Raw genomic sequence first — 25,426 nt, 5'->3', positions numbered from 1 at the left:
TCGGGAATCGAAACGTGTCAGCCCCTGTCATGTGCAACGATAGGGAGGGGAACCTTATAACCGATAAAACAGAGGTGGCCAGGCGTTGGAAGGAACACTTCAGTGTGCTGTTGAACGGTGAGGGAAACAGGGGAGTCGAAAGGAGCAGGATGACTATTGAGAATGATGGTCAAGCTGTGGATCCACCATCCATGGACGAGGTGAAAAAAGCAGTGAAAGAGCTGAGAAACTGCAAGGCAGCCGGGAAGGACGGCATTCCCGCCGAACTCTTCAAAGTCGGGAGCGAACAGCTGTATCGTGCCATCCATCGGATCATGCTGAGAGTGTGGTCTGATGATGAATTGCCCTCGGACTGGTTGGAGGGTCTCATATGCCCGATCTACAAAAAAGGCCATCGCCTGCTGTAGAAATTATCCGGGCATAATACTTCTAAATACCGTGTACAAAATTCTCTCCCGCATCCTGTTCCACAGACTGAGGCCGTTGCAGGAGACCTTTGTTGGCGAGTACCAATGCGGTTTTCGAGGGGGACGCTCCACGACGGACCAAATGTTTACCTTGCGACAAATCCTCGATAAATTTCGAGAATACAACTTGCAGACGCTCCATCTGTTCATAGACTTCGGGGCAGCGTACGGTTCAGTCAAGAGAAATGAGTCATGGCAGATTATGATTGAACATGCCTTCCCAACAAAGCTGATTAGACTGATACGTGCCACCCTTGAAGGTTCTACATCAAGCGTCAGGATAGCCGGTGAGATATCGGACTCGTTCGTGACGTTAGATGGTTTGAAGCAGGGTGACGGGCTGTCGAACTTATTGTTCAACATCGCATTGGAAGGTGCTATACGAAGGGCTGGTGTGCAGAGAAGCGGCACCATCATTACGAAGTCGCACATGCTTCTCGGTTTTGCGGACGATATCGACATCATTGGGATCAACCGTAGAGCTGTGGAAGAGGCCTTCGGACTAGCATTGGCCAAAAATTGCAGAAGTATCGATACTCGAGTATCGATAATTTGTCCTTGGTAGTATCGATACCAGGCAGATATCGAGGGCGGGGCATCGATACCAGCTGTATCGATACTCTGCCTGCTACTTGAAACAGGTCTATGAAAAGCTACCTTTTTTTTTCTTGATCCTTAATACAGGAAATCAGAGATGCCGGGTGTTTTTGAAAAATGTAAGCAACTACTCGGAAAACTGACAAAATCTGCTTAAAATCTGAAAAAAAAATTGTCTGTGATTTGGGAAAATTGCGTTCGCGCTGGCAAAAGTCTGCAAAAAGTTTTACAGATATTGAGAAAGTCTGCGCAAATATAAAAAAACTCTGACAAAAATCTGCAGAAACTCTGGAAAAAATATAATTATCGGCGAATTAATAAAAATCTGCACACCGACTCTAAAAGTCTGCGGTCAATAGACCTAATGGGACCACGGTGGAACAGAATTATATGTCACATACACAAATCAATGCAATAGCATAAGCGCGTATGTGGCCTTATTTGAAATATAAGGCAGCACGAAAAATCTGGCTTCTTATTCTTTATTGTCTGCCTTTTTGCGAAAACTCGTTTCCGATTTTGCTCTGCACAGACAGTATTATCAAATGCGGCAGAATTTTTCTCGCAAGAGGCATGAAAAACCGCTTTGGAAATGAGCGGGTATATTCAATCCTGTTGGTATCTTTTACAAAAAGAGCACAAATCAAATTTCTGCACTGTTTGTTGAAGACTTTAACGCGATGGATGGTATTCGCGCACTACTACAAGTATTTTTTGTTGGACAACTCATAGCAATCAACAATATTTTCCGATTTTATAGATTCCCTTCAGTATCGAAAAAATATCGGGGCAAAAGTATCGATCCAGCTTGATATTAAACTCGCCTGCATCGATAAAAAATAACGATATTTAGACTCAAAGGTATCGATACCGTAAGTATCGATACGATATCGGCCAATGCTACTTCGGACCTCTCAGGAGAGAAGCTGCGAGATTAGGGCTTGTCATAAACTCTGCCAAAACGAAATACATGGTGGCTGGCAGAGTGCGTGGTAGTCCGTCGGAGGTTGGTACTGCGGTGGTGCTAGATGGGGAAACATTTGAAGTAGTCGACGAATTTATTTACCTGGGAACATTAGTGACATGTGACAACGAGGTTAGCCGTGAGATTAAGAGGCGGATAGCAGCCGCAAACAGGGCCTTTTACGGACTACGTAACCAGCTAAGGTCCCGCAGTCTGCAAATCCGTACTAAACTTGCACTCTATAAAACACGAATTCTTCCGGTGGCCATGAATCATGGACGCTGAAAGAGGCCGACGTATTCTGGATTCGGCACTGGATCGATAATCGGTCTGTCGCCTTAAAAGTAAAAGTAAAGTAAGTAAGTAAGTAAGTAAGTAAGTTAAGAAAAAAATATGCGTTTTCCCTGTTTTCAATTGTGTTTTTATGTCGTATGAGATGAATATATGAGCTGAGATGAATAATGGAGCAGTTCCCCTATGTAAAAGCAGAAATCCGGCAGGTTCTGGGACTACAGTATTTCATCGCTTAATATAAATACGAAGTTCCTGAGAACGTTAGAAAGCAGAAGGTGTCATATGAGTACCACACATTTCCGTATTTTTTCCTGCCGCACCCTGTATCTGATTTCCAATATGTCAGGCATTTATAAGGCATTTGGAATCAACAAAATTTTTGCCGCACCCTGTATCTCAGTGATGAAGTTCCTTCAACTATAGGGGAATTACATCTACCTTTATCATTTTCAAACCGTTGAATAGTTCATCTTGAAAATTTGTATCTGGGTTTTTTTGCGAACCGACCCAAACGTCATTTTAACATCCAAAATGGCGACTTACGGATTTCAAAAATGACCAAGGGGTCATCCACATACCACGTGGACAGCTTCGGGGGGGGGGGGGGGGGTTGGCTAGTTGTCCACGGAGGGGAAGGGGGGGTCAAAATCGTTAAAAATCTGTGCACGTGGTATGTGGATGGCCCCCAACCCAAAATGGTTGTTTCTGGGACCGAAACACCTAGTTATAACTCTCAAGTTATAACCATGATGAGTAGAACATGGTGTGACGGTTTGGTCAAAAAGTAGGCGCGGGCTGAGGTAGTGTTTTTTGCTTAGGGAGGTTGGAGACGAAATCATTTCTTGTTTATTTATTTTTGCTCACTTGAAAAAAGAGCGTCCCAGTTTTCTGTGTTTGACTTGTGAGATGCTTTCGAGAAGCACAAATATTGATAGCAAGGTATGTAGCATTGTTAGATTTACAATATAAATGCATCTAAATGATTTTTTTTCAGAGGCTGATTATAAACAAACTTCTTCGCAATCAAATCTGTTTCCAATATGGCCGATTCTACATTTGACATACTGTTACACCATGTCTCTATACATCATGATTATAACCTAGTAATGGTAATATTAGTTAAAATTGTGGCATAATTAAGATACAGGTACCTTAAGATCCCTTTGCTAGGACCTGCACAATAATCAATTTTGAAGAACCCTTCATAAGATTCAAAATCGTTTGTGTTTCGGACGGAAGTCTCTTCAATCGGATCTTCGCGAAGTTTATTTTCCTCTGCACTTCAAAGAAGAAAAACTAACAGAAAGATTACTGTTTGTTTCGGCAAAGAGAATGCATTCATTAGTGCTCAGGTTACCAGATGCAAACCATACACACAGAGCTGACAAAGTACAGTACGACTCTGGATGTTATTACTTACGTGGCTGGGTTAACTTATCATGCGCCTAAAACACAATTGATGGAGCTACGGTGTACAGTGTACCCGATTCAGCAGTACGCAGAGCGATGGATGCGCACGCTCGCTATCTACTATCTTCATGCTCAACCAAGAAAAAACATCTGTTTTTAGTATAGAGTGAAGTAAACAGGATAAGCACCAAAGCTCATCTTTGTCGTCGTCAGTCAGTGTCTAGCCAGAACACGGCGCGCAATGAAATATCTCTCGTTTGCATTACGCTGATACACACGTTTGAATTTATATTTAGCTTTCGTTATCCGGTGTTGCGGTTACGCGTAACAAACATTTTCAAGACGAATACAAGTGCCACTAGGTGTGTGAAATGCGTCTGTTGCATTGGACCTTATTAATAATCGGTCTGATGCTGATCGCTTGCCAGTTAAGTTCCGGTCAGAGGGTAGTCGAAAACAAAAAGGTAACTGAAACCTTTGTCCGTCTTATACCGACACGAGATATTCCCCCAAGTGATTGGCCAATTGTTGTTTTTCAACACAGCGCACGTTCGAAATCGACTTCAACAACAACACGTTCCTGAAGGACGGGAAACCCTTCCAGTATGTGGCTGGTTCGTTTCATTACTTTCGCGCCATGCCGCAATCGTGGGGCCGTATACTGCGATTGATGAGAGCCGCCGGTTTGAATGCCGTTACAACGTGCTCAAAACAAGCAACGATTAGTGCGCTACCGGAAGCTAACATTCACTTGTTCATTGTAGGTATGTAGAATGGTCCCTGCACAATCCTAAGGAGGGCGTCTACAACTGGCAGGGGATGGCCGATATCGAACAATTCATACACTTGGCACAGGAAGAGGATTTGCTGGTAATACTGCGGCCTGGACCGTACATCTGTGCGGAACGGGACATGGGGGGATTTCCCTACTGGCTTCTGCACAAGCATCCTGGCATCCAGCTGAGAACCGGTGATGTTGGTGAGTTACTTTTTCTCTAGGAATTAATTGTTTTAAACTTTTCGATTCGAAATGACTTGCATAGTCAGTTGTTCAAATTCATTAGAATACGAATAATTTTAAAAATTTCGAAATTGAACATTTTAAATTCTTTTTTTAAATTTCGTGTTAATCAATAAGCTTTTTTTATTGGGAAAAAAAAGTTTTTCTCATTGTGTATATTTTTCTTGTAAAGCACTATTAGTTCTCTTCAATTTGTTCTCAAACGGTTTTTCAGTACAACTAATTGTTTCTGAACTACAATAAACTGAACAAAACCAAAATGCATACGCCTTTTTTGGAATATTAGTCTGAGTCTTAAAAATTCCGCCACCCGCGGAAAATACTTAGTTTTCTAAGTCAAATTCATATGCAATGGTATGGAAGGGCTTTGTATTAAATAATCATACTGGGCACAATCATGATAGCATACAATTCAAGCGAACAGTTAAATATTTTTCTAATCCAGCATATTTAAGCGAAGTGCGAACTTGGTATTCCGAGCTATTCTCACGACTAGAACCGTACCTCTACGGAAATGGAGGCCCAATAATTATGGTACAGGTGGAAAATGAGTACGGTTCGTTTTTTGCCTGTGATCACAGGTACATGGAATGGCTGCGGGACGAAACAGGTACAAAGGGAAAGGGTTCCAGATGCGGACGTGGATGTTGAAAGTGTTTTCCAATGCTCGTCGTTTCAGAGAGATACGTTCGAGGGCATGCCGTGCTGTTCACAAATAACGGTCCGGGAATGACGGCTTGTGGAGGCGTAGATGGCGCTTTGAGTACACTAGATTTTGGTTCTGGAACAAGTAAGTGATGGGACGATCAGTTGAACCCCAACAATCTTAGAAATGAGTTTTTTTCAGCTGAAGAAATTAACGGTTACTGGAATGATCTTCGCAAGAATCAACCAAAGGGACCATTAGTGAATTCTGAGTATTATCCTGGTTGGTTAACGCATTGGCAAGAGCCTGAAATGGCTCGAGTTCCAATTGATCCCATCGTAGCATCGTTGAGGTTGTTGCTTCTCTCTTCGCACTTCAATTCAGGTTATTTTACACCGCCTACTGATTTTTTAGAGAAATGTTGTCGAATGGAGTAAACGTCAACATTTATATGTTCTATGGAGGCACGAATTTTGGTTTCACAGCAGGAGCGAACGAAATGGGTTCTGGTTTGTATACTCCGGATATCACGTCCTATGACTACGATGCACCTCTAAACGAGGCTGGAGATCCAACTCCTAAGTATGCAGCAATCCGGGAGGTTATATCAGAGTTTTTTCCTATTCCAGATGTTCCTGTTCCAACTCCTGGTAAGATAGGCAATTTGTTGTAACAAACTATGGCTCTCATTTGTATCATTTACAGCATGCAAGGTGTCAATACCCGAAGTTACGCTGATTCCGATCGATAGTATACTAAACAGGCATGTATTGCATGTAGTCGCATCTCCGAAAATAACGAACACCACTCCTTTATCATTCGAGGCAATTAATCAATACTCTGGATTAGTTCTGTACGAGGCATCAATTCCAGCAAACTTAAAAACAGATCCAATGAAGCTAACCGTAGAGAAACTCCATGATAAGGGTTACGTATTTGTAGATTCGGTAAGTTTATCTTGTACCAAATATAGTTTTAGTCTACTGTAAACCAGCTTATTGCAGCTATTTGTTGGAACACTGTCTAGACAGAACAACGTCAATTCGTTACCGATAGCGCTGGGCCTGGGCGAGACGCTGCAAATCATTGTAGAAAACGAAGGCCGGATCAATTTTGGCACACCAAACGACTTCAAAGGTATTTTGGGTCGTGTGTTCATCAACACGCAACCGATTCAGAACTGGACTATGACTGGAATTCCGCTGGATGATATAGGGAGGCTAAGCAAGTTCATTCATAATAAGCTGCAGGAAAACGATCTTCATCCCATGAAACAGTTGAGGCTACCCAGGGGATTTCCGATACAGCGTGGGCCTACGCTGTTCTACGGAACGTTCGATCTCAACGAACTATGTGATACGTACCTGAATCCGTCCGGCTGGGGTAAGGGTGTGGCTTTCGTGAACGGATTCAATCTAGGACGCTATTGGCCTTTGGTTGGGCCTCAGATCACGTTGTATGTACCGCGGTCTATACTGAAGCAACAAGGTAATGAAATTATTCTCGTGGAGTTTCAAATGGTTAAGAAACCGTTGGTTACCGTACAGTTCGATAGTAGTCCGATGTTCCATTGAAGTTTCTAGTTATGTATGACGTTAAGAAAATTTAATACATATTTAAATTTGCAACGTATTTGGTTTGAAAGGAAAATATCATTCGATGACCGATTAGCGTCGTAGTGATTCTCACAGGGTTTAATGTGGGTGACGTAGTGATCCTCACAGGACTCAATACGTTTTCACATCTTCAATGTGAGTTCCAATACGCACAGCCTAGCTGCAAGGAATCGGACAGCTCGCAGGGTGTGGATAGCAAACGGCCTCCAGATATGGAGGTTAAGTGCGAACATAATAAATAAGTACTCCCGAACAAACAGCAGCAGTAGTTAGGGCCGGGAGATGCGTAGTGGGCTCTACACAATCTCCTCTAACGACTTCTAAATGGTGAGTCGACGCCACCATAAGCGTTTTAGCCCAAAAACCCAGTGCGCCATAGACACGGCTGAAGTATGAAATGCGATGTCTCGTCAGTTACACCCAAAAGGGCAGCCCTGTCACGAAACTAGCCATCGCCAACCTAGAAGAGTGACATGACAAAAAACATTTTAATGCGAATATTCAAGAAGAAGGAACGGAACAGAGCATTCGGCAACCGAGACGAACAACGGCCAGAGATGCGTAAACTTTGCAGCTTCCCGTTGCTCTTTACCAGTCCACATAAGCACTGAGGAAGACTGTACGTCACAGTCGAAATATATATTTGCGGACTGAATTTCAATATTTATTTCCAAAAAAATTAGTAGAGTATAACGGAAACCGATAACTATTTCTTTGATTGAGCTTCCCGAGGATTAGTAGTTCAAAGTACATTTTTTCCCCGCAAGGACATTCACAAAGTCAATCGGAAATTACATGACTAACTAACAACAAACCAAATGGACCATGTGCTCATCGAAGGACGGTTTTTCTCGGACATCACCAACATACGCATCTACCGATGTGCGGACTTTAACTCGGACCACTACTTAGTGGCGGTTTGTATGCCCTCAAAACTGTCGACTGTCTATCAATCACGACAGATCTGATCTCCGCGGCCTAACATCAAGCAGCTACAGAACCCGCAAGCTGCTGAAGTCTACGTGCAACAGCTTGATGCGGCACTACCCACGGAAGAAGAGTTCGGCGCAGCTTCTCTCGTGGATGGCTGAATCATGATCCGCACAGAGTAAGGACAAGAGATAACCTGGTCAAATACAGATGGACAAGATTCTGAGACGAAAAAACTCCAGGAGGATCGTGACCATGAAGAGCTATTCACTGCCAATGAAACGCGAAAATTCTAGGAAAAGATGACCCAACCCCGTAAAGGCTTTGTGTTGCGAGCCGACTTTTGCAAGGACGTGAAAGATAATCTCATCACGAACAATAGCGAGCTGGTCGACAGATGTATGCAGCACTTCGGTGAACATCTGAATGGCGATGCAACAAACAGAAGCGGAACTGGAACGGACCTGGGAGTGCCAACAGTAGATGACCCGGTATCAGCCCCCACGAAATTCAGCGGGAGATTGTGAGGCTGAAGAACAACAAAACCACCGACAGAGACGGCTTGCCGGGTAACCTCTACAAACATGGTAAAGAAACATTTCTTAGAGTCGGCCCCAACTATAAAAAGGGCGACAAGCTGGAGTGCTGCAACTATCTAGGAATAACGGTCATCAACGCAAGCAGCTCTCTCAAGCTCTATTCCAAGGTCTAACAGCTTTAACTAGAAGGTTCGTGGGGCAGTACCAGGCGGATTTCATGGAAGCCCGCACAACCACGGAACGTATATTTTCAATCCGACAGATTTTGCAAAAATGTCGTGACTAAAATGTGTCCACGCATCACATTTTTATCGACTGACGAGGCAGATGACAAGGTTACCATAAATCGTGTGATGTGTTACGTGCGTGTTTCGGGTATACTCTCGGGTCCGTTTGAGTCATACCGGGGATTGAGACAAGGTGATGGGCTTTCCTGTGTACTTTTTAGTGTCGCCCTCGAAGGTGTTATACGATTTTCACGAGACGAGTTCAGCTTAAGACTTCGCTGATCACTTCGACATTATAGCACGAAACTTTGCGACGGTAGAGTAAAGCTACACTAGACTAAAAGCGGAAGCTAAGCGTATTGGATTGTTGATAAATGCGTCGAAAATAAAGTATATGAAGGGAAAAGGAGAACGATGTTAGTCTCCCACCCTGGATCATCGTGGACGGCAATGAGCTTGAGGTGGTGGACGAGTTCGTGTACTTAGGATCGCTGGTCACCGCTGATTACAACACCAAAAAGGAGATCCAGAGACGCTGAGATCCAATCGGATGCGCCGCCGCTCGAAGCTGCAGCTGTACAACACTGCTCTTAGAGGACCCCAGCACTCTTGAAGTTTTTGAACGGTAGATGCTGCGGACCATCTACGGTGGACTTCAGACTGAAGACGAAGAATGACGTAGACACATGGACCATGAGCTTCACGCGCTGCTAGGAGAGACTCCCGTTGCATATCTTGTTAAAGTTAACAAATTGCGATGGGCCGGACACGTCGCAAGGATGCTAGACGACAACCCAGTTAAATGATTCTTTTCAGTCATCCCTCAGGCACTAAAACAGAACAGCACAGCGTGCACGATGACTTGATCAGATTGAAAGTGACCTACGAGTGATAAGACGCCTGTGAGCATGGTGCCATATAGCCAAGAACCGAGTAGAATTGAGACGACTTCTTGATACAGCGCGAGTCACCCCAGCTCTAGCCTGCTAGGTAAGGTAATCTAGCCTACAACCTACAACAGAAGCTCATCGATTAGTTACGTTGCTTTATACAGGCCTGTAACTAATCAATAGGCAAACCAAACCTAGCTTTGCAATAACAATTGGCGAAGCTGGTTGATGACCATGACTCGAAAGATTACAGTTGCACTCAGTCACAGTGCCGGTCTATAATGTAGTAAGACCAGTGTAACACTTGTGAAGTAGTAGTAGCAGAATTCGCGTTTCAGTTTTGAAATTACTCTAGAAAACTATAAATTCCAAGCAATTGACACTTAGAAACAGTAAATATTGAACGCAATTGTCAGTGTATAAACACGCCAGTGTCTGTATACGTGTAAAAAGTGAACTTAAATAAAAAAAATCACAGGAAGGTTGTGTGCAAAGCCACGACCGCAAGGTTGAAGTAGAATACTCTTACACAGCTTTACTTACGGCTGTACATTAACCTACGGCCGGGCGAATCGGTTCGCGCCGCTTTTTGCGTTTAGCCTGGCAGAACCCTAATGCGCATGGCCAACACAATAGAAAGGTGTTTTCACATTGAAAATTAGACACGACTTTACTGGAGTAAGTGTTGGCAAATGCATCTACCGCTAACACCGCCGCTATCGTACGAAAGCACGTCGTTTCATGTTACCATACTGCTACTGGCACCCAAAACTATTAACTCTTCAAATTAAGTGTTTCATTTGTCTTCAAATGAACAACTTTTCAATTCCATATCGGATAGAATGCAATCGCATCTCTGTAATATTACCGACAGTAATATTCCTTTCAACAAAATGATCCAAATTTTCCATTAGAGGAAGTGCCGGCTGATGTACGGCAAAAATCAGACAGACGCAACCCGGACGGTCCATCCAGCTCACCTTCCGACTAATGAATGTGGCTAATTTTCCCAGAAACACTCTTTTATAGCCGAAGGGTGCTACGAAATAGGCCACGCCACGTTGTTCCATTCCCTAATGTTCTTCAGACAAATTATTCCACAATTCGCATATGATTTTTGTATCCAGCGAATAAACACCGATGGTGCTCTCATACACGCAATGGTTTTAACCCGTATCTTATTGCGGTTTGTAAAATCAAGCGATTTCGTTTGCTCGCTGTTGCGTGTTGCATCATGTTGCAACTTTGCAGCTGGGAGATGACGAAATTCTGTTCATGCTGATTGATTGAATCGACTTCATATTAGCTCTGCATAGTCGAACTAACTGCTTTTGTGAATGCGTTCTAACAGGGCAGTTTATTATTCAAAGTCGGTTATGCTGATCGCAGCTTTTGCGCTGCCCCTACCGTGGGGGGTTTACTAAATACAGTAAAATAAGACAACTAAAACAGAATTTGATTGCATCCCGCACAGAATGTCTGCTTGTGCTGATGCCAGCAAAATTATTAACCTTCAATTATTTGTTTATTTGCCTTGAAAAAGGCATTTTGCGGTTCAAAATCGGTTGCTGATCGCAACCTTTGAGCTGCCCTAACATTGGGGGAATTAAGATACACGGACAACATGCACTGTAGAAGCTATTTCACATTCAGTAAATTAGACGGGTGCGACAAATTTGAATTGCTATGATCCAACACAGAATGCTTGCTTGCGTTGTCAAAAAATTATTAACTTTCAATGACTTGTTTAATTGCCTTGGAAAGGCATTTCGATTTTAAAAATTGGATTTCTCGATGGCAATCTTCATGCTGCCCCAACATGGGGGGAATAATGGCTGTCTGGCGACACACGCTAGGAAGAACCTCGCTGCTCCTAAGACGTGGTGACCAACCACAGGGCTAGCGCTGCTGCTAAGGAAGGACGACTGCTGTTGTCGCTGTCTAGAACTATTATGAGCGCCTTCGGTTGAAACAGGCTCTTGTATAGGCCAAATAGCATGTTTTCAATTGCAAGGTATATGATTCTGTCGACCGTGCTTGGGAAGCAATCATACAACGACCAATCAGAGATCGAATTTTTCGTTTTGACAAGGCTTGACTATTTTCAATAGTACAATAATGCGAATAATAAAATTACAGTTATCTTCTTTTGGGAAGAATCTTAGAAGATTTTCCAATCTATTGCTACAAGAACGAAGGAAATCCATCGAATACTAACCGATTTATTAGCATTTGAAATTGGACATATTTTTAACTTTTTTCGGTTTTAGATTTTCATTTCACATCCCTATGTAGCCGAACTTCCTGAGAGAAGTATTCTACTTCAAAATGCGAAATATATCCTGATATTTCGCAAATCCTTTCTTTCATTTATTTCGTCAATCAGAAGAATATTCTAATATTCTAATACAATGTTTACTTACAAACTATTTTTTTTTCAATAAGCGTTTGCGTATTGAGCAAAAAAAGTTTAATTTCATGTCGAGGCATTGTAAAGTCAATGGTTTCGCAGAATTGATTGTAAGTGGCCATCATACGATTCAAGGGTCCGAGTTTTGTATAATTTGTGCGGTAACGATAGGTGGCAAACGTGTTTCGATTTCGAAGTTGTCTAATAGGTGCGTCGAAATTTAGCTTACATAAAAGTGTAGCTGAATCAATGCGCTGCGAAATGATGTCGTTTACAAATGACACTATTGCGAATTCACGACGCTCTCTCAATCATTGTATGTTTATGAGCATGCAACGTGCTTCATATGATGGAAAAGGAAATGATGTCCAACCTAATTTACGAAGAGCATACAACAGAAATTGCTTTTGTACTGATTCTATTCTTTCTTCGTGCATAATTGTATAGGGTAACCACACAATGCTGCAGTATTCCAGTATTGATCTTACATAGGCTTTATATGATGTTTTAATGGTATACGGGTCCTGAAAGTTGTAATAAAAGCGCTTTATAAATCCTAGCATGTTATTAGCTTTGTGGATTATAGTGTTGTAATGGTCAATGAAGGTTAGTTTGGAGTCTAAGACAACTCCTAAGTCCCTAACTCTTTCACAATTTGCTACAGTTTTGTTTCCTAATGATATTGTAATGTTTGGTGTTGTTCTTTTCGACAGAATGATATGTGGTTGCATTTTTTTACATTTAACTCTAGTAAGTTTTTTTTACACCATGCGTAGAATATGTATATTTCATTCTGGAATGCATTGATGTCTTCTTTATTTCTTATTTCCAAAAAGAGTCTCATATCGTCGGCATAAATTAACACTTTTAGTTTTTTTTAGAATTGGGGAAATGTCGTTAACGTACAAGATAAAAAGAACAGGTCCTGAATGAGAGTCCGAGCTCTGTCCGTTAAATTTAACTATTTGTTGGAGGTTGGTTAAATATGATTTGAGGCACTTCAGGGGTTCTGGCTCAAGTCTCATTGTTTGCAATTTGAAAAGTAGCATTGGTATGTCTATGCGATCAAATGCCTTACTGAAATCTGTGTAAAGAGCTTCTACATGTTTTCCATTATCCATTGCATTCAATGAGTAATTTATAAATTCAAGTAAATTGGTCGATGTTGAACGGCCCTTGAATAAGCCATATTGCTTCTCAGTTATACGGTTTTTAATTTGGAAAAATAGTTTTTAATTTACAATTGCTTCGAACAGTTTAGGAATGCAAGAGATTAGGGCTATTCCACGATAATTACGTATGTCGGATTTCCGGCCTGATTTGAAAATAGACATTAGAAACGAGCTTTTCCATTTTAATGGGAAGCATCCATATTCCAGTGACATGTTGGAGAGCCAGAACAATGGAGCAGTAAGTTCCGTTGCAAGATTTTTCATAAATACTGGTGGAATTCCGTCAGGTCCAGGACCTTTTAAGGCATCTAAGCTATTCAACGCCTGGAAAATATCCTGCACATGAATTTGGTTTACACCAATATCCCTCGAGAAGTTTGGATAAAATGCAAAATAATCGCGGTCGCGATCGTCTCCAGAAAATGTTGTATCGCTAATCCATATTGGTTTACAGTTCCAAGCGTGGTACAATTTTTGTACTTTTAAGTCTCATTAAAAAGTAAGAATTTGTTTGTTAAAGGGAAGCAATCATATTAAATATCAGCTCTTTCAAAATTGTTTAGTTTTTCTCTTTTGATCTTTCATCCCGATTTTCTAGAGGGAAGCCAAGCTGTCTGAAGACGGTGTTGGGTATACGGGCGCGCATAAAAAAGGCAGTGAATATGGCATCATCTCGTTAATGTTTTATCTTAAACAAAATCTGGCGACTAGGTAAAATTTATTTAAATACCGTTAATTTAAATACGAGTTTTTCATTTATTTCGCTTAGAGTTATTGAAGTAAAGCAGACTTCACGTTTGAGTCTTAAAACACGAATTTCAACCAAAGATACCAAAGATATTACTACTAAACACAGGTTTTGCCTTGGAGCTCAAACTGAAAAAAAACTGAACGATTACAGCCTTTCAACGATTCCTGTGAATTTTGGTGGCTCAAAGGCCAAATATCGTGCGAATTTCTTAGTCTCAGTCTAAATCAATCAGAATTTCGAGTCAACCAGATTTTCGAGACGATTTGTTGTTGCTGTTGTTTGAAACTATAGACCGCACAATACAGTATGGGCACATTGAAAAAAATGACGCCTTTCAAACGTGAGTCGACCTCTGTGCTTTGAATTGGCTGCCCACGTTTGTTTCCATTAGTTCAGTCCGTGCGAACACAGTGTTTTTTCCGGTCTAGTTTGAAAATGCGAGGATTATCACCAGAAGGCCGCAAAAAATCGTGCACAAATGGTCCACTGCGCCAGGACTATCGCTGAGAAAGTTCACGAAAGATGAAGGAGTAAGCGTCAAAGCCGTTCGTACTGCGATCCACAAGTATGCTGAGGAGAACTCTTTTCAAGGTTTACCGAAAAGTGGCCGAAAACGTGATCCAGTATATCTGGAAATTGACAAGAAAATCAAGGAATTGTTTGATCATAGAAGCTCAGCGTCTGTACGTGACGTGGCGAAAAAGGTGGGTACATTTGTATCGAACGTTGTAAGTGCTAAGAAGAGGCTTGGTCTGAAGGCATACAAGAAGCAACGTATGCAGAGGAATTCCAAAATAAGCAGCACCGGCCAAACCGAGAGCCAGAATGTTGTACGACATCTTTTGCAAAAATGATGCCTTTTTGATAATGGAGACCTACGTAAAACTGGACTATAAATTCTTCCAGGACCACAGTTCTTCACGGTACGGGATGAAAAAACCCTTGAGAAAGAGAAGACGTTTATTTACACTGAAAAATTTAGGAAAAAGGCTATGGTATGGCAAGCAATATGCGAGTGTGGTAAATTTTCTCAGCCCTTCATTACAACTGATACTATGAACACTGAAACATACATTGAAGAATGATTCGTCAATAAACAGGCATAGCAGTGGTTTGACCTGATTTGGTATCCTGCCTGGTTTGAACACAACAAGGTCATTTTTGTGCCAATTGAGATACTTTGCGGTAATTGGGACACACTTCTGACCCTTCCCGTGTTGTTTAATGTAATTAGATCCACTTAATATTTGGTCGCAGTTCTCTATTTATTGTGGCGCCTTGAGTGTCGGTTACGAGAAACCAATGACAGCGCAGTGATGAGGAAGGTTTGTTTACATAATGGTGAAGATTTCATCAAATTCCAAAGTTTTCGACGATAGAACGTGGAAAACGTGAGAAAATGTTGCACACTCAAGTTGAAAATTCCCAAATCAACCGAAAACAGAATGCTGAAACGATTCAATGAAACTCTAACACTGAATCGCGCTGATCACAGCAACCACAGAAGTGGAGCAATTGACAAGAACCTACGATTATAAGTCTGCAAAGCAGTTCAGATGAACCCTGGGATCACCCTGCGCGATTAGGCTAAGAAATTCTCGGTACCGTACAGCACTGTTCGATGAATCTGTCACTGTGAAGGCCTGCAGCGGTCGTTTCACGCCAGCAAGCACCCCAACAGGACCCTCAAGCAGAATTTCGTTGCGAAATGCCGCGCTATGATGCTGTATGAGAAAGTCTTGACTAAATTCTACGGCTGCATTTCATTGGACGATGAGACATATGTAAAAATGTATTTTTTTATATTGATGATCATCTCTCCCAGATGGTCTCGAACAGATTTTTAACGATTCTAACCCCCCCCCCTCCATAGATGACTGCTCATATGAATTCTGCAAAATTTGTATGGACCGTGGACATAACACAGAACTCGAAAGAACTCGTATTGGAAGAGTTTACATTTCTGCAACGAAATAAGCATGCGACACCTTTATCATCAGGATTTTTCAACAGGAATCGTCCAAAAGAAATGGGGACATTTACATTTCTGCATCAAATATAGCAGGCGTTACCTCTATCTTCAGGATTTTTCATCAGGCATCATCCGAAAGACATATTTCTGAATATTTATAGGTAACTCCCGGAACGATCCGGGTACCTTGAAGGGACCGGTAGTGGGGACATTTACATTTTTGACCGATTCCAGATCTTGATGAACCATTCGCTTCAGAAATGGTGTTGTCATCTATGCCAATGATGCAAATAAGCATTTTTATCAGGTAAACCATTACTTTATTCATCCAAAAATTAGCAGGTTTAACATGCTTACCGGAACTCAGGAATATTTCCCACATTCGATGACCTAGGCCACATATGTCATTAGAAAATAGAACTTAAAAAGTTTTCCATTTTTGTGGTGTTCAAATTATTAAAATCGAATAATATTCGGCGTAGCTGCAGCAATTCAAACTTCATCAAAATTTTGCCTAGTCTATTTGTTTTGGCTATCCCCTGAAAATACCAGAGGCGGTTTCCCAGCCAGTTTCTGGCGCTTCTACTTCTCCGGGAAGAGGCCGTGTAACTCTTGCAATATTTAAGCCATGAGCGACTCTTTTCACTCAAGCTAGCTGGGGGTTTTCACTTTCGCCTACTTTGATTTGTTTTGACATTTTGTAAACATTGCTCAAAATGTTATCTAGCTGATAAGACATGCGCGAACGGATCTTGTACAGCAGTACCGAAAATCCTCACCTCTCGGTACGTGAACTCGCGAAACAGCTTAATCTGTTGCAAACTACAGTCCACGATGTGTTGAAAAGGGTTTCTAAACGTTCGAGTGTCGAAAGGAAAAAAATATTGGTTGTGCCGATAGTTCTTTGGGCAGTCAAGTCAAGAAGATTTTAGAGGGGAATCCGAACAAAATGATTGAGACAGGCAAAATTATGTCAATTTTTAATAGTCAGAACTTCACGAAAAATGTATCAATTTTGATGTAACCGGTTTCATTTTACTGGAAAACAATTCTAATTTTCAAAAATTGCTAGGGAATTCGACGGGACCAACGGACACCGAAAATATTCCGGCTTTTAGGAGTGTGTATCAAAATGTGCATTTTTGCAACTCTTAGAACTTTTTCTGACATCTTGTTTCTTTTAGGTTTATATGTTTCCAACTAAACTAGCATTCATTCCGAGTTAATTGCTATCCAAAGATTGAAAATCTGTCGAGAAACCATCGAGATATGAATTATTTAGGCATGTTTTTAGCAGTTTTTTTTTGCTGTTGGGTACATAGTACACGAAAAAGTTTTTGTCAGAAAATCTTTTTTTCTTTGAGAGTTTGCACTGTGATTTGTTCTGCAGAGTTTTAGGCAACTAAATTGTCTACCTGAAATCCTTCATGTTAAAAAATCTCAAATAACCGACATTTTTAAAATCACTTTTTGATTTTAATACTATATTTTTCAGGATCTGAAATTCAATTTTCTAATATTTTTAAATAAAAGTTCAGATAATTTTTCTAGAAGTTATCCAGTTCCAACCGTTCTCTATCTCTTGTCATTATTTAGATATGTTGATTCATAAGAAAGAGGTATAAATACTTCAAACCTTTTCAAATGTTAGTCCAGATGAATTTTCCAAAAAAATGCTTGCAAAGTTGCTTCTTTTACTAAGGCCTACTATACACCCACAAAGTTTCATTGAGTTCTGCTAGGGTGCCCAAGGAAAATGGTACGCAAAAAACAAAAAAACAGTCAAAAAAACACCCATAAATATTTAATTCTTATCTCGATGGTTCTTCGACAGATTTTCAACCTTTGGGTATCAATGAACTCGGAATGAATTCTAGTTTTTTGGAAACATATAAACCTAAAAGAAACCAAATGTCAGAAGAAGTTCTAAGCGTTGCAAGAATGCACATTTTGACATACACTCCTAAAATCCGGAATATTTCCGGTTTCAGTTGGTCCCGTCAAATTCCCTAATAGTTTTTGGAAACAAGAACAGTTTTCCAATAAAATGAAACCGGTTTTTTTAAAATTGGTTCATTTTTCGCGAAGTTCTGGCTATTTGACCCGTAAAGACCCGGGACGGAACTTGTTTTCTGAAATTGCTCGTTCTCAGCACTGTAACGGCCGATTTGGGAAACTTGAACTTTTATTCAAGGGGAATAGTTGCTCTAAGTTTTGGTAAAGGTGCCACCCCTCTGGACCCCTCCCCGTTTTTGTGAGACGCAAATATGTCTGTATTTTTTTCTAATTTTTCAAACAGATTGAGCAAACACTGGTAATTTTCATACGTATCAATTGCTCCATGTATCAAATCATGTCAGGTGGATAAAATATGGTATGTAAGAGTGAATTTTGGAGTTTTCGAATTATTTCAGTACAAAATCTCAAAACTATGTATTTTAATAAAAAATCAAATAAGAAAATAGTTCTTCAAATTTTAAGCTCTACATTTTTGAGGTAAGGTCTCCTGAATATTGAAAAATAAAGATTGACAAAATTTTGCCTGTCTCAATCGTTTTGTCTACCCCCTGTATATGCGAGTTGTGGCTCGAAAAGTAAGCTCGATTCAAAGTCCTACAAAGTCAAGAAAGTTCCCAACAGCGACGACAAGCAGAATTTTACGGCGAAAAACGGATGCTCGAAAATTGTATCGCGATTTTTTGATAAAATTTTCATGCGTCGTAGTCTTGAAACATTTTCCAGGATTAGACTGCAATGGCCGGAAATGGCACCGAAGAGTATTTCATGACTTAGGAGACGGATAAATTTCCCAAGAAATATTTTGTTTGGCAAGCAGTTTGTACTTGTGGCTGAAAAAGCTTATCTTTTGTTATTGTAGATACAACCAACAAGGAAATTTTACTCGGAGGAGTATCTACAAAAACAATTGCTGCCTCTCTTGAGGGCCAAAATAATAAATAGTCATAGTTTTATTACATTTTTTGGGCGTCCTGATTATTGCGAATACAAGCTTTATACACTGCAACCAATTAAAAGTACGAAGGAACTTATATGAACCTATTCAACTGCACTCTCTGTGTATCTGCATAATGAGCCAATAACCTTTAAATTTACTGTAGTATAGCTATCTGTCAACGATCGAGCAAAGTTCAAATTGCTGCTTTGAAGATGATTCTCGTAAATATGAAAAGGAACGGGGATCACAAGTTAGATAATGAACTGAATCATATCAGGAAAATGGAGATCCTAATTGCGAGAAATTTTTTTCGACGCACCAACAAGGGAAAATTATACTAATCACAACTACTATTAGAAATTCTCGATTACCACACAGCTTCAAGAATCGCTCTCAGGCGAGAAACCTAATCCGCCCCACACGCCTCGCCAAGCCTATAAACGAAGGCATTAATTGTATTGTGATCGATGATCATTCATAAAGTTGAATACCTCATTCTTCTCTCTTCCCGATCAAGTTTTTGTAGCAATCACAATCGACAAAGCGGGACCTTGAATCGAAACAAAAAAAAAACGAAATTCGAAACAACTTTCGCAAACAGGTTCCAAGCCAATGCCCTCAGAAGTGGGCGCATCTGACAGCGTCGACTTTGGGCCCCCCATGATAAGAACGGTCTCGAAACGGTGCCGCAAAACGGTCTGGTGGTTTCCCGCCTGCCGTTTGTTTATCACATCTCAGTTCGTACCCGTGGAGAAGGTGCAATACTATACACCCAGTAACTATTTATACTTCCTTCGGTTGGGCAGCACCCTGTTGCTTCTTGCCAGCCAGCAGTACTACTCGAACTGCGAACCGGTGAAGTTGAACGGATTAAACTGTCAAGGTAAAAGTCGCCCTCGGCGTGACGAACAGATTAAACGGTTTTTTTTTTCTCGAATGTGTATTGTGTTTGAAACAAACGGATTGTAGTAATTATCAAAATAGTGCTTCAAATTCTGGAAACGTTGCACACATGCAGTACTAGCACTAGAATATGAAGCCAACGCGTTAAGGGTTTTGTGTTGACCAGCGATGCGTTAAGTAAATTCTTTCGCAGTTCCTGGGTGGCGCTCGCCCGGAATGTTGTGGTGTTGTGCAAAGGTCTAGATTTAGAAATACTCACTCTCTGTAAGATTGTGCTGTTTGGTTTCATTTGATTGAGCTGCATTTCGAATATAATCCCATACAATAGTGATTTGGTTTTGAAAATGTCACGTAGATCTTGTTTTTATCATAATCTATGAGTTTATAAGTACGTCTGGTTTCATGGTAAGAAGAATCTTCGAATATCGATGATTCTTGGAAAACTAGAAGACTATGGTTCAAGATTGCGGTCTTCGATAAAAAATGCGTTTAAAACGTTGCTTAAACAGTGGTTGGAGCTCACTTCAAGCTCGCGGAAAACAAGTTTGGAACATTTAGAAAGTCTTGATAAGGTTTCTTTTGCTTTTGTTCGCATTTCTGTTAACAGAAAAAAATACAGCTGTGGTTCGAATATAAAGCAATAAAAGTTCATGTTGCTGTGAGCTATAAACTAATTGGCAACGTAAGTTCTTTGTTTATGAATCCTTTGGAAGCGTAGGAATTTGCTTTGTTTGGCCACAAGTACGTACATAGCGCAGAGAATTAATAGTAATAATATCCAGTGGTCCCCGTGGTTCTGTGGTTAGCGATGTCGGCTAGCTCTCCCACACGGTTGTGATATTGGGTTCGATTCCCGATCAGGTCGAAGATCTTTTCGAGCTGGAAATTTTCGCTGTACTTATCCTACAACATACAAAAGGTGCCGAAAGCAATATCGATAACGAACTCTCTCAACTAATTAATCTACTTGATCGAAACCGCATTAGCCTCCCAAGCTTTGTTGTTATCCAGCGGACTACAGGCGATCTAAACTGTCCAGATGTTCCCGGAAAGTATCTGCAACTAACTGCTCAAAAAAACCGATGAAGTTAACTAGAAGTTCGAAAAAATTGCGTTTGTACAGACAAACCTCTGCTGAAACTACATTCAGATAAAACTTGCGAGCGAATACAAATCTGCAGAAACTCGGAAAAAGAAAACTGAGGGTATTTGCATATCAATAAAATCCTACATACTGACCTTCTGGAGAGGATGCATGGAACAATGCTTTGGGCATCGAATTCGATAATTTAAAAAAGAAATATAGAAAAAGTTAAAACTATTTCTCATCAATCTAGGTAAAACGCAAACAAACTGTTTCTACCAATCGTAGCCTTTGTCAAACTATACACATCCAATATCGAACCATCTTAATCTTAGTTGGCCTCGAAGTACCATTTTAATCTTAGTTGACTGCAGTACGATCGAAACATCCCAATTGTCCTTTCAAGAAAACACACAAAAATGATAACACCTGATTTGAATACTGTTTTATCCGTCATCAATTATCTTATCAATGTCAGGACAGTATGTGATCTGTTTTTGTTGTTGAAGAACTCATTGGTCTGCTTTACGGGGTGCATTTGTGATTATTCTTCGCTAACTGTCCACTCTCGAGAGTGTGAGGATTAATGATACGACGGATCCCGTTGGATTTTGAAACTCAACTGGCTCAGTCATCCTGAGAGGGCATTAAAATTTCAAGCATCATAATGATTAGCGCTTAGATTGCAAAGCTTGTTTTGTAATTTTTTATTTTTTTTTTTTCATTTTAAGTGCATCAACGACATCAGCATGTCACAATTAATCTACACGCTTCTGTTGCTGCTACTGGTGGTTGCAACGTTCGGGAAGACTAGGGCATGCAATGAAACGGTAAATTTGCTTACAGCTATCGAACTTTTTTTAAGTGATTGCATAAAACCGATTTTCCAAAGTGTTCTTTCACAGTCGATTACGAACATGATACATTTTTGTTGGATGGGAAACCTTTTCGCTTTGTGTCTGGATCGTTTCACTATTTTCGCGCTTTGCCCGGTTCCTGGCGGCACATCTTGCGTTCGATGCGAGCCGCTGGTTTGAACGTTGTTATGACGTGAGTTCTTTCATACTTTAAATTTTTGCTTTAGGGATAAAAATTTATACACTTTTACTGCTCAGTTACATCGAATGGTCAACCCATGAACCCAAGGAGGGAATCTATAACTGGGATGGCATCGCCAATCTGGAACAATTCATTCGCATAGCGGAGGAGGAGAATCTCTACGTCATACTGCGACCGGGGCCCTATATTTGTGCAGAACGTGATATGGGTGGATTTCCGTACTGGTTATTGACGAAGTATCCGAACATGAAGCTGCGCACGTCTGATGCTGGTGAATATACGTTATAAATAACAGTGTAAATTCCACGATCAGTAATGTTTTTCTAGACTACCTACGAGAGGTCGAAAAGTGGTACGGCGTTTTGATGCCTCGAATAAAGAAACATTTGCGCGGACAGGGAGGTCCAGTGATAATGGTGTCAATTGAGAATGAGTATGGATCGTTTTCAGCATGTGACCATAGATATTTATCCTTCCTCAAAAATCTGACGGGTAACTAGGCTGTAACTCAGTTTGTTTTTATGACATTAATTATTTTACGTCAACCAGAAAGCTACGTTCAGAATGATGCCGTACTCTTTACAAACGATGGTCCAGAATTGTTGAAATGCGGAAGAATTCCAGGCGTTCTTGCAACTCTAGACTTCGGTGCAGGCGAGTAATCCATTTGTACCGAGATGAAAATCACCTTTAACGCTAATTTAACTCTTCAACAACAGTCGACAATCCCGACCTGTATTGGCAGATGTTGCGTAAATATCAACCCCGGGGACCACTTATGAACGCCGAATACTACCCCGGCTGGTTGACCCATTGGACGGAACCGATGGCCCGAGTTCCGGTAGGTCCGGTTGCGGATACATTGCGCACTATGTTGTCCAGTGGAGCCAGCGTTAACTTTTATATGTTCTTCGGGGGGACCAACTTTGGTTTCACTGCCGGAGCCAACGACGGAGGTCCGGGAAAATTCCAGGCGGACATCACATCCTACGATTATGATGCACCATTGGATGAGGCGGGTGATCCAACCAGTAAATACTATACCCTAAGGAGTGTTATTTTAGAGGTAAAATTCTAGGTGTTTTTGAAGTGAACTTCTCTCAACTAGTTTTGCTAACAGTACTTTTCAGATCCAGACGTTCCGGTTCCGCCAAGGCTTCCGAAAATGTCCCTACCATCGGTGAAATTGAACCGGTACGGTTCTTTAATGTCAAACGAAGCACGACAAGCTCTGGGATATTACACAGTATTTAGCGAAAGAACAGTCAGTTTTGAAGCCCTAAATCAGCACTCTGGATTCGTACTGTACGAAGCAACCATACCTAGTGACTCAAACCGTAATGCTCTACTTCTTAAGGTTCAGGGTCTCCGTGATCGTGCCTACGTGCACATTGACAATGTATGACTTTCTCAATCGATCTCATGCTGTTCAATCTCAGTTTTCTTTTTATTCTACAGAAATTCATTGGTGTTCTCTCCAGAGACACTGCCACCGATTCGATGTCAGTTAAATTAGGACAAAGTAAACGACTCCAGCTTCTGGTCGAGAATCAGGGGCGGATAAATTATAACATAGCAAACGACTTCAAGGGTATTCTGGGCTTCGTAACCCTTGGTGGCAACGAAATATTGAACTGGACAATGACAGGATTTCCACTGGATGAATATTCCCTGCTGCAAAACTACGTGGATCGATATAGTGGGTATGATGTTGAGACAAGCAGGAACGCGGCTGCACGAATCTTTCAAGGAACATTCGTTATTCATTCCCAACCGATACACGATACGTATGTGGATCCAACCGGTTGGGAAAAAGGATTGATATTCATTAATGGATTTAATCTGGGTCGATATTGGCCGGTGGCTGGTCCACAAGTCACCCTATACGTACCAAGACACATTCTTCGAGAGGGAATCAACACAATACTTGTTATCGAGTATCAACAAGAAATTCAAGGAGACGCTATCATTGCTTTCACCGATCAGCCTAAACTAGATGGCTTATTACCGTTCAATAACTTTCTGATTCAAAAGTAAGTAATTCATTTTAGCTTTACCTAGTGAAGTTACGGAAATATTTCACTTCTTTAAAGGTAATCTAGGACAATAAGCGGAGCTAATAAAATTTTTGTAACAAACCATTTCGAACGCTTTTTCTACTTCGTGCGATAATTTCACCTTCGATTAATTTTCTCGGTTGCAATCCATCTGCACTGATCCGCACCGAAAAAAATCCACCCAAACTCTAGCCCAAACCATTATTATTTCATGACACTTAAATGAACAATATTCTGAGTTTAGAGTCTATTTTTATATTATGGGTATTTCCGGAATCGGGACGATGTCCAGAGACCGAAAATCAACTTCGGACGCCATTTGAAATTCAATATGGTCACTTCCGGTATCCGGCAAACAGCTAAAATCGACTAAATACCACCTAATGTGGATACTGTCGGAATCGGGATGCTGTCCAAAGACTTCAAAACGACGATCAGACGAACCGGAAGTCATAAAGGAAGTCGGGAGGTATTCGGCCATTTTTTATTCTCTTCCAGAAACCGAAAGTCGAGCAAGTCGATGCTCGAATCTCGACTGACATAGTTATTGAGATATGAAACTTATAAACGTTGGCTGGCAAAAATTATTCTCGATTTCACACTATTTTGTAACTAAAGTCAATTTTGTTCTGAGAAAATGTTTATTTTTCTTCTCCCGATTAAATCCGTTTCCGTTTCCGCTTTTCCATTCTTTTCCCGTGCTCTGAATTAGTATGTTCAGAGAGAGATTTTACTGCGAGAAAAACATTCTGCAAACATTTTTCAAGCAATCGAATTTTATCTTGTAATTAAAAGGCTACCGAATCAATATCTATTTGGGTAAGAGTGATAAAATAAATAAAAATTTTTATATTCGTTGTAAACCAATTTGAAATGTCTTATGCCACGTATGCCACATTCGAATTTTTATGAATGACACTGTAGCATAGGTAAAATCTGTACTTGGTAATTTTCACAAACCATCAGGAAAATTAACAAGAATTAACAGAAAACTAACATTCATAGTCATTGGCGTCGAAAAATATCCTTGGCGGAGTACCGATTTAAAATCACCGACGGCGGCGGCGCACAAGACGTGATAAGTCTTACGTACAAAAGAGAAAATTTGCTTTGAATCACTAAGTAGGTACTAGTACACTTTAGTCGATTTGGATTTTTTATGCGCGATACTGGATTTACGCGTTTTTTGTACGCGGAGTTTTTATGCGTCACGTATCTTCCGCGTAAAGAGCGACTTTAGTACATCGATCATTCTTTTTTTTTTATTACTTTATTGAAGTGGCTTCCAGCCACAGGCTGGTTCGCCACCTGGGAGGGAGAAACGGATACGAAGCTGTGTAAGTGTCAAAATGAACCAGGATGAGCTGTCATCGACTGTCGATTTGAACCAAGAAAAAAAAAAAACATTTTTTTTGCGATGAGTATTGTTATAACTTATACCTTCCAGTTTCTCGAAAAAAT

General features: G+C 40.8%; 2 protein-coding genes across 7 annotated transcripts; both read left to right on the top strand.

The window, feature by feature from the left end:
* The first annotated feature begins 3,808 nt into the window (after positions 1-3,808).
* Positions 3,809-7,031, top strand: LOC129717506 (beta-galactosidase-like). 2 transcript variants are annotated; one of them, XM_055667459.1, is made up of 9 exons: positions 3,809-4,196; positions 4,277-4,434; positions 4,497-4,711; positions 5,214-5,363; positions 5,433-5,543; positions 5,601-5,751; positions 5,814-6,049; positions 6,105-6,346; positions 6,404-7,031. In XM_055667459.1, exons 1-9 carry the CDS (start codon positions 4,104-4,106, stop codon positions 6,971-6,973), a joined length of 1,926 nt encoding a protein of 641 aa, XP_055523434.1. In that variant the 5' UTR covers positions 3,809-4,103; the 3' UTR covers positions 6,974-7,031. The 2 variants fall into 2 exon arrangements, with proteins under 2 accessions (XP_055523434.1, XP_055523433.1); XM_055667458.1 differs by having other exon boundaries at positions 3,843-4,196; positions 5,199-5,363.
* A 3,045-nt stretch (positions 7,032-10,076) lies between these two features.
* Positions 10,077-24,049, top strand: LOC129717505 (beta-galactosidase-like). Of its 5 annotated transcripts, XM_055667453.1 has the most exons (10): positions 20,136-20,170; positions 21,581-21,679; positions 21,742-21,899; positions 21,965-22,179; positions 22,236-22,400; positions 22,458-22,562; positions 22,628-22,974; positions 23,029-23,307; positions 23,367-23,941; positions 24,002-24,049. In XM_055667453.1, exons 1-10 carry the CDS (start codon positions 20,168-20,170, stop codon positions 24,003-24,005), a joined length of 1,950 nt encoding a protein of 649 aa, XP_055523428.1. In that variant the 5' UTR covers positions 20,136-20,167; the 3' UTR covers positions 24,006-24,049. The 5 variants fall into 5 exon arrangements, with proteins under 5 accessions (XP_055523430.1, XP_055523429.1, XP_055523432.1 ...); XM_055667455.1 differs by lacking the exon at positions 20,136-20,170 and adding an exon at positions 10,077-10,279 and having other exon boundaries at positions 23,367-24,049; XM_055667454.1 differs by lacking the exon at positions 20,136-20,170 and adding an exon at positions 19,597-19,745 and having other exon boundaries at positions 23,367-24,049.
* Positions 24,050-25,426: the final 1,377 nt, after the last annotated feature.

This window comes from Wyeomyia smithii, chromosome 1 (assembly GCF_029784165.1).
Source record: "Wyeomyia smithii strain HCP4-BCI-WySm-NY-G18 chromosome 1, ASM2978416v1, whole genome shotgun sequence".
Classification (NCBI taxonomy): Eukaryota; Metazoa; Arthropoda; class Insecta; order Diptera; family Culicidae; genus Wyeomyia; species Wyeomyia smithii.
Note: the sequence above shows the minus strand (reverse complement) of the source record. Positions and strands in the feature narration are given on the sequence as shown.

Excerpts from the sequence above, each read along its gene's own strand:
- LOC129717506 (XM_055667458.1), top strand. The coding sequence starts at position 4,104 with ATGCGTCTGTTGCATTGGACCTTATTAATAATCGGTCTGATGCTGATC. Across the intron at positions 5,364-5,432 it reads ATGGCTGCGGGACGAAACAG|AGAGATACGTTCGAGGGCAT; the intron begins GTACAAAGGGAA and ends TCGTCGTTTCAG. Across the intron at positions 5,544-5,600 it reads AGATTTTGGTTCTGGAACAA|CTGAAGAAATTAACGGTTAC; the intron begins GTAAGTGATGGG and ends AGTTTTTTTCAG.
- LOC129717505 (XM_055667453.1), top strand. Across the intron at positions 21,680-21,741 it reads CTAGGGCATGCAATGAAACG|TGTTCTTTCACAGTCGATTA; the intron begins GTAAATTTGCTT and ends GATTTTCCAAAG. Across the intron at positions 23,308-23,366 it reads CCTACGTGCACATTGACAAT|AAATTCATTGGTGTTCTCTC; the intron begins GTATGACTTTCT and ends TTTATTCTACAG.